This window comes from Octodon degus, unplaced genomic scaffold, assembly GCF_000260255.1.
Source record: "Octodon degus isolate 3935 unplaced genomic scaffold, OctDeg1.0 scaffold00031, whole genome shotgun sequence".
Lineage (NCBI taxonomy): Eukaryota > Metazoa > Chordata > Mammalia > Rodentia > Octodontidae > Octodon > Octodon degus.
The window spans coordinates 12935015-12943147 of record NW_004524607.1 but is presented as its reverse complement, the minus strand read 5'-3'; the positions used below and the strand labels follow the sequence as shown (position 1 = coordinate 12943147).

The 8133-nt window shown below is 47.1% G+C and overlaps 1 protein-coding gene and 1 non-coding gene across 2 annotated transcripts in view; both read right to left on the bottom strand.

Moving 5' to 3' along the window:
* Window positions 1-202: 202 nt before the first annotated feature.
* The window catches only part of LOC101591884 (olfactory receptor 10AC1-like), a 9348-nt gene continuing 1417 nt past the window's right edge, over window positions 203-8133 (bottom strand). Inside the window, exon 2 of the mRNA XM_023713372.1 lies at window positions 203-1141. Within this exon, the coding sequence (XP_023569140.1) occupies window positions 203-1141 (939 nt within the window). The remainder of the gene's footprint in view (window positions 1142-8133) is intronic.
* On the bottom strand, window positions 7524-7630 carry LOC111816398. Its single transcript, XR_002820802.1, has one exon. It is a non-coding gene; the product is annotated as a U6 spliceosomal RNA (small nuclear RNA).

The following is an 8133-nucleotide window of genomic DNA, read 5'->3' as shown; positions in this document are numbered from 1 at the left end:
TGCTTCATACTCTAAAGTGTATTGTGTCCCCCACAACAAAAACTATCTGGTTCAAAATGTCAGCAGATACTGAGCTCCACTAGAGTTGGAATTGGATTTGAGGTCTTGGATGCCACCTGCAAGCTTCTTCCCAGTGAGCACTGGGGAGCCTCAGATGGGGAGATTCCCATCAGCAGAGGAAATCTCAAGCTGGCATCCAGTGTTAGGTAAGCTCGCCCTGGTGGGCTGTCCCTGGTGTCCTCTGGCTGATGGCCCGCTGCAAGGCACCCTGCATGTCTCGGTTGCGCAGCGTGTATATGGCTGGGTACAGCAGTGGGGTGAGGTTGATGTAGATGAGTGACACCAGCTTGTCCTCCTCTAGGGATCGGCTGCTCAGGGGCCTGGCGTACATGGCTGTGGCACAGCCATAGTGGAGCACGGCCACTGTGAGATGGGATGCCACTGTATTGAAGGCCTTGCGACGGCCTGCAGCATCCCCAACCCCGAGGATGACAACGAGCACCCTGGTGTAGGACAGCAGGATCAGGAACAGGGGCAACACCAACAGCAGCAGGCAGGCTACCAGGAGCACATGCTCCTGTAGCTCCCGGTTCCCACAGGCCAGCACCAGCACGGCTGGGAGGTCGCAGAAGACATGGTTCACAAGGCCACCATGGCAGAAGGGCAGCTGGAATATGGCAGTGGTGAGGCCTACAGCCAGGATTGAGCCGCCCATGCAGCAGCAGGCAAGAAGGACTTGGCAGACCTCTGAGGTCATGAGCTGAGGGTAGTAGAGAGGGTGACAGATGGCCAGATAGCGGTCCAGGGCCATGGCAGCCAGCAGCAGGCACTCAGAGCCGCCCAGAGCCACAAAAAGGCCCATCTGAACAGCACAGGTGGAAGGGGCCACGGCCTGGCCCCCAGGAGGCAGCAGGAAGCCGGCCAGCATGCGCGGTGTGAGCACCAGCGTGTAGGCCACCTCCACAGCTGACAGTGCGCCCAGGAAGAAGTACATGGGTGTGTGCAGCGCAGGCTCGGCCAGGGCCAGACCCAGGATGAGCAGGTTCCCTGCCAGGGTGGCCAGGTACAGCGGCAGGAGCAGGGCGAAGAGCAGTACTCGGAGGCCTGGAGGCCACCCAGAGAAGCCCAGGATTATGAACTCCTGTGGGGCAGTCCAATTAGACTCAGGCCAGGGGCTCGTGGGGGGACCTGAAGGAAGATAGGCACATGGGCTGGGCAGAGTCAAGGGGGCATTTTTCTCCCAGGAAAAGGCTCTTGGCTGCTCTTGAGCCCAAGAGCCTTGTGCCAGCACTGTAGGGTATAGTGCTTGCTCCCTAAGGCCTTTCTACTCCCCAGAACTCAGTACTTTCTACCCCTCCTCCCCTGCTATCTAGCCTCCTCTGGGAACCCAGCTGTCCCAAGGCATTGTCCACCTTCCCTGCTGGTGCGCCATACCCTGTGTGATCTAGGAGGCCTGGGTTCTTCCTGAACCCCATCACCTCTGCCCTTCCACTTTTCCCCAGACTTCTGCTTTTTTTCCTCCTCCATTTTTTTTTTTTTTTAAGCAGTACCTGGGATTGAACCCAGGACCTCAGACTATGCAACAAACCTGGCCTCTTATTATAATTTTTTTGAGACAGGATCTTGCTAAATTGATAAATTGTAGGTGCTGGCCTTGAACTTGCAATCCTTCTGTCTCAGCCTCTCAGAGTGCTGGGGTTACAGGCATGTGCCCTTGTGCCTGGCTTCTCTGGAGTCTTCTAAAGCTCTGGTCCATTTGGAAGGAGTCAGGCATCCTCTCTCCAGCTTGCTGTGCCAAGAGTGAGGGGCTGAGGAGCCAGGGTGGAAAGACGTCTGAAAGGGCTCAGATTTCTCCCTGAGAACCTCTGTGTCGTGTGTGGGCTGAGTGGCAGAGGCAGGTATAGGATTAAGGGGCTTGGGCAAAACTAGACTCTTCTGTTCACAGAGGCCCACTTGACTCCCACCTATACCTGCGGCTCCCGGAGAAGAAATCACCTCTCAGATCTATGCCGTTTGATATCTCTTCTCACCTGCCCTGGGTTGGTTGTTTCTACTTTTTATATATATATATATATACACACCATTTTTTTTCTTATTAGCTGTATTCAGGATAAGCCCTTAGTAATCCAGGACCTGGCATTTTGAACTCTGCTATAAGGAAGACTCCAGGGAGGAGAGTCCACCTTAGGATGAGTAAGAGCTTCAGCCAAAAAAATCCCTAAATCTGTTTCAAGACCCAGTCCCTCCTCCCTGCCACAAGCCCATGTGACTCAGTGGCCCACTCAGCATCCCTCTGTGCTTCCCCTTCTGCCTGTGCCAAACTCAGTCCATGATGTCAAGCCTATACTGCTCTTCCTCCTGCAAATGGAGCTGGCATTCTGGATTAATCCTCTTCTGCATCTTCAAGTACAACCACACACACATCCTGACAAGTGTGATTATCCATTGGCAAGAAAAGGGCTTAAGCTATCAGCAGCAAAATCCACCCCCACCCCCATTACTATACACTTTTCTGCTGGATGGTTAAGACCCAAGACAAAGCAAGACCTATATATTAAGAAATATAACTTTTGTATCTGAAAAGGTCAGTCAAATCCCCTCAGGATTTTAGCCTGAAACCCTATACCACAGTTTGTAGATCCTTTGTCAATGTCAGCCATGTGGATGAGTCACGGCCATTGCTTTATCTTGGTCTTGGCCATCCAGAAGAAAAGTATAATAATGAGGTATAAAAAATAAAGCCATATTAGTATGCTGAGCTGTAAAGGGCTCAAGTCAACAACTTCTGATACTGCCAGTCCTATGGATAACCCACTACTATTATGGACTACTGGACTATATTGGAATATTTTGCTAAAATCACACACCTACAATATTTAAATGGCAATGGAATACCCTTCTCTGACAAAATGAAACAAAAAATAGGGATACAAATGAATGACAATTTTGTATCTGTATATACAAAATAGTTAGGATAGATATACAGCTACTTTCTCTTAAATCAATGAGCATAAATATTTGTACTAATAGTGTTTGGACAGGATATCATGTCTGCATCTTCTACTATGAATAGCCACTACAAAGACAACAATATGCAATGTATTAATTATTGAAACTGTCCTATTAATCGGTTTTGATACTGTCTCATTGCTATTTCTCAATAAAATTAATAAAGAACAACAACAAAAAAACCAAAATCCACCCCCCTTCAAGTAAATCCATAAGAGAAGGTGCTAACACTGACCCAAAGCAGTATGAAATAACAATAAATCTCCCAGTGAGAAGGGGCCTCCTGTGACCTAGTCCGTTTACAGCTTTAATGCACAGCTTCAGTTATGATGCAGTTGTTTCTGAAGATTTACAAGGACCAAGAGGCCAGGAAAATGCATTTCCAACATACTATATTTGCTAAGGCAGACCTTCCCATGTCTTCAATCCTTCACAAAGACTTTCACCTCTCATCCTCATGGAACAATTCCTTTCTTGGAAGCTCGCTACTGTCCCTCTTGATAGTGCTTTATGATCTGAGCAAACTCTTATTCTATTTTGGTAAATCTCTCTGCCACCTGCATCACCAACCCTCCCTAATGCACCTCAGATCCCCACACTTTCCTCTCTCTTTTTGATCCCCGATGACTACGACTCACTCCAATGGGGCCCTCTGGCCTCTTGGCCTCCTCATCTTTCTCCTGCCACTGACTAGTGTGACCTTTCCTCAGCTCCAGATATCAGTCAGTCACATAGTTTTCCCCTCTTCACTCCCAGGATTCATCCATACTATTTAGCACAGCACCGGTGAATCTTTGTACCATGGTCCTGGATTTCACTCGCACCTCCCTTCCCAGAGCGCCATGTCCCAGCTACTTCCAGTACTCACTTCCATGTTCCCTACATCCTGGCTTCACTTCCAGGGATTCCCCGATGCTCCCTGCATTACCTTCACATGATACCTCCTGAGTGCCGACTTCTGATCCCCTGGCAGGTCAGTGTCACCCTCTGATTCTACAGTTATTAAGGCAATGCCACTAAACTCAGTTTCCTGGAATCAAAGGTCTGAGTTGTATTTGTCTGAGTTGCTTGCTGAGTTGTTGTAAATAAAGGCATTAATTACCCAACTCTCATTTCTTCCAGATTTGTGCTGCTTCTCATGCCCCTTCTTGGTGTTTGTGGCCCAGGTTTCTGGCCCTGTACAGAGATTCACAGCTCTCATCCTTTACCCCCACCAATTACTCCACATTCTGTTGAATTCTTCTCTTGGCTTCTTTGTTTTGTAGTATGGGGGACTGAACCCATGGGCTTTGCACTGAGTTATGCCCCAGACTCTTTTATAATTTTTTGAGACAAGGTATCGAATTGTAGTTTGGGGTGGCCTTGTGTTCAGATTTGTTGCCCCCAGGCTGGTCTCGAAATGGCAGTGATCCTCCTATCTCAACCTCCCGAGTGTTGGTGCTGGGATTACAGGCATATGCTACATGCCCAGTTCCTGTAATTTGTGTTTCAAAATAGGCTCCCACTAAGTTGCTAACGTACCGAGGCTGAGGTCTGACTTGTGATCCTCCTGCCTCAGCCTTCCACAGTGCTGGGATTACAGGAGTACACTACCATACCTAGTTCCTTTTTTTTTTTTTTTTTTGTGGTACTGGGGATTGAACTCTGGACCATGCGCTTGCCAGGCAAGTACTTATTCTACTGAGTTATTCCCCGGGCCTGGTATTTGTTATTAATGTTACTTTCAACCTCTGATGGGGACATGTAATTAATCATCTTCATAGCAGTACTTCCCCAAACCACTAGAATAATGACATCTCCCAAAGGTCATGTGTTAGCAAAGAGATGCATTCTCTTCCTCTCATTTCTCTTCTTGCCCCTGATCCTTAGTAATTTCCTCCATGGCATGCTAACTCAAGCTTCCCTCTCTATGAAGCCTGGTTGGCTAGGTTGGACCACTGCTTCCACACCTACTTATCATAGTGGATGTCTGGCAAGGCCACGAAACTGCTGGAGAGGGCTGATGTGATAATACATTACCATTAGACCTGCGCCTTGATATTTAACCAACAGTTCCCCCTCTTCAAGGGGGGCAGATCACATTTTGAGGTCATTTTTTGTAGAGCTCAGACCAACAGCCAGTGCACCAACTACCATGAAGGAGATCTGTGATCTTCCTGGGAGGAACTTTGTTTTGACTCTTTTTCTTTGGAAAGGTTTCAGCTGGATTGTTCCTCCTGGGGAGCTTTCAGTCCTCATCTTCATCTTGGGCATTGTCTCCTGGCTTCCACTGCAGACCCCTCAGCCTTCGGGCTCAGATCCTTCAATTGCCGGCACAGACACGTCAGCTTCCAACTCCGGCCCCTGGGCCTTTCTGGCGTAGACCTGTCATTCTCCCATTGAGGATCCTTCAGCCTGCTGCTGTGAGGACACGGTCCTGGGCTCCATGCCTTCCAGTGGATCCTTCTGGTCTCCAGTGTGCAGACAGACTTTTGCACTCTTCTGCACTGGACTCTAGTAAGCACTAATACAGCGTTTCTACCATAATGAAATTATAAGTATATGAGAGAGGGAAGTGCTTGATTTTGGCATTATATAATGAATTGAAACAATCATATGGTGTCCCATTAGCATGGTATAATTTTGTTTTTATGTACCAGTTAATTCATTTAAAAAGATTTCTTAATGTGTTAAGAGCTCATAAAGACTTTTGAACACATTGTTTTAATTTAGAATTGGAAATCAGTAAGGGGGAGTATTAAATTAGGCACAGTATGGTTGACATTATTGACAGATCTTAGAAGGGTCTTATGTACATATCAAGAAAGCATGGTAGTGCATGCCTATACTCCTAGCTAGTTGGAAGGCTGAGCCAGAAGGGTCTTGGGTCTAAGCTGAGCCTGGCCACCTTAGTAATATCCTGTGTCAAAGTGTTGAGGGATGTGGCTCAGCAGTAGAGCACTTGCCTAGCATGCACAAGCTCTGGGCTCAATCCCTCGCACTTAAAAATAATCTCCTTCTGGCTATCGCCATGTGCAAGTGTGTGCCAGGATACAGTGCACTTCAGGATGTTGTCAGCTTCCCTTATCTCTGTGCTGGCCTTGGGGAGGTCTGGAGCTGGAGTTGGAGGCTTGGGCTTGGTTGTATATGGCCTCTGATACACACGTATCATCTTCTGTGAGTCTCGGATTCCTCATCTGTCTCTCTGGGACCCTGAGATACCCCAAGACCTAGTGTTTCTGCTCACAGAGGGCAAGAGCCTCTTTCTGAGCCAGGACGACCCATGGAACTTCAGGAGCTAGGGATCTGTGTACATCTGAGTACTGCTCTTGGCTCTTTCAGTTACCAGACGTCAGTTCTTAGAGGGTTTTCTTTTATCTAGTCAAGCCCCAGCCACACCTTCAGTGCCCCAGGATTTGCAACGATTGCTTTGCATGGACTCCATCTTGCACAGTGGTCCCTGCATTTAGCAAGCATGAATGAGTCCAAGAATCCCAAAATATCGAGACATACTCAGTCCTTTCTGTTTCCTTCTCCCCATGCTCTGGTTACATTTGACCTTAGCTGAAGCCGGGCATCATGGTGTATGCCTGTAATGCAGGCTCTCTGGGAAGCTGAGGCAGGAGGAGTGCAAAGTTCAAATCCAGCCTGGGCAACTTAGCAAGTAGGTGAGACCCTGTCTCAAAAAATAAAAGGGTTGGGAATGTAACTCAGTGTGAAGGCCAGGGGTCCAGTTCTTAGTGCCACAATGCAAACAAAGAGAAATGAGGCAACACTCGCTGGATGAAAGACTTACCTGCAAAGATGAAGTAAGTAGAAAGGGGCAGAGAAGGAAGTGGTGGATCAGGGTAGCTGAGGCAGACAGAGTCCAGGATCACCTTTCCTTGCTGCTCTGACACCAAGATCCCCGTGTCTCTGCACTTCCAGCCCCTGGTCTCATCCCCATCCCATCCCCCAGGTCTTCCTCTTTGCTTTCCCAGACTGACACTGCCTCATGCTTACCCCTCATTAGTGATGTCCTCATCTTCCCACTCATGGTGCTTTGGAAACGACAGAAAGACAACTGTGGTTACTGCTACTATTGCTGCTGTTTATTGAATATGTATACTGTACAAATGTTCTAAGTGTGACCTCCCTTCCTCCCTCTTTTTCCTTCCCTTCTCCTCTCCACCTCTTGTATCCTTCCTGTCCTTTTTCATAGTGGGGATTGAACCCAGGGTTCTCTACCACTGAGCAACATCCTTAGCCCATTTTTTACTTAATAAGTTTATTCTTTTTTTATTTTATTTTATTTTATTTTATTTTTGCAGAACCAGGGATTGAACTCAGACCCTTGTGCTTGCCAGGGAAGCGCTTATTCCACTGAGCCATCTCCCCAACCCGATTTTATTTTTTATAAAGAGAATAAATAATGGTAAAAACATTAGAAATGATACAGAATTTCACTAAACAAGATAATAAGAATTCAACAATGGTTGTTATAGTGCATATTATTGTCTTCAAGTTAGTTGTTCAGATTACCAGCTATAAGCATGGAAAATACAGAACAGTTCAGGAATTTGGGTGTCATTCTTGCACAGGGGCCATGCTAATCCTTTCTGTATCATTCTAAGTTTAGTGTATGTACTACTGAAGCTAGTACACTTTTTTTTAAGGTTTTTTTTTTTTTGTGTGTGTGTGTGCAGGGTCTTACTCTGCAGCTCGGAGTCATAGTGATCTTCCTGTTTTCTGCCTCCCTAGTGCTGGGATTACAGGTATGCACTATCATGCTCGGACTCCATTGCCAGCTCAGAGCACCTGGGGGCAGGGCCGTCGCGGCAAGCGGTGCCGGGGATTGAACCCGGCCCCTGTGCTTACCTAAGCAAATGCTTAGTCTGCTGAACTATCTCATCGACCCTTACTACACTTTTTATTTTTTATTTTGCAACAAAGTCATGCTAGTTGCCAATGCTAGGCTCATCTTGCAATCCTCCTGCCTCAGTATCCTGAAGTGCTGGTATTACAGGCTTGTAGCATGAAGACAAGCCATAATATTACTTATATATAGTTATATTCTAGTAGTTGAAAGACAGCTCTGTAATAATCATTATTATTATTTAGAGAAGAGGAAGACGACACACACACACACACACACACACACACACA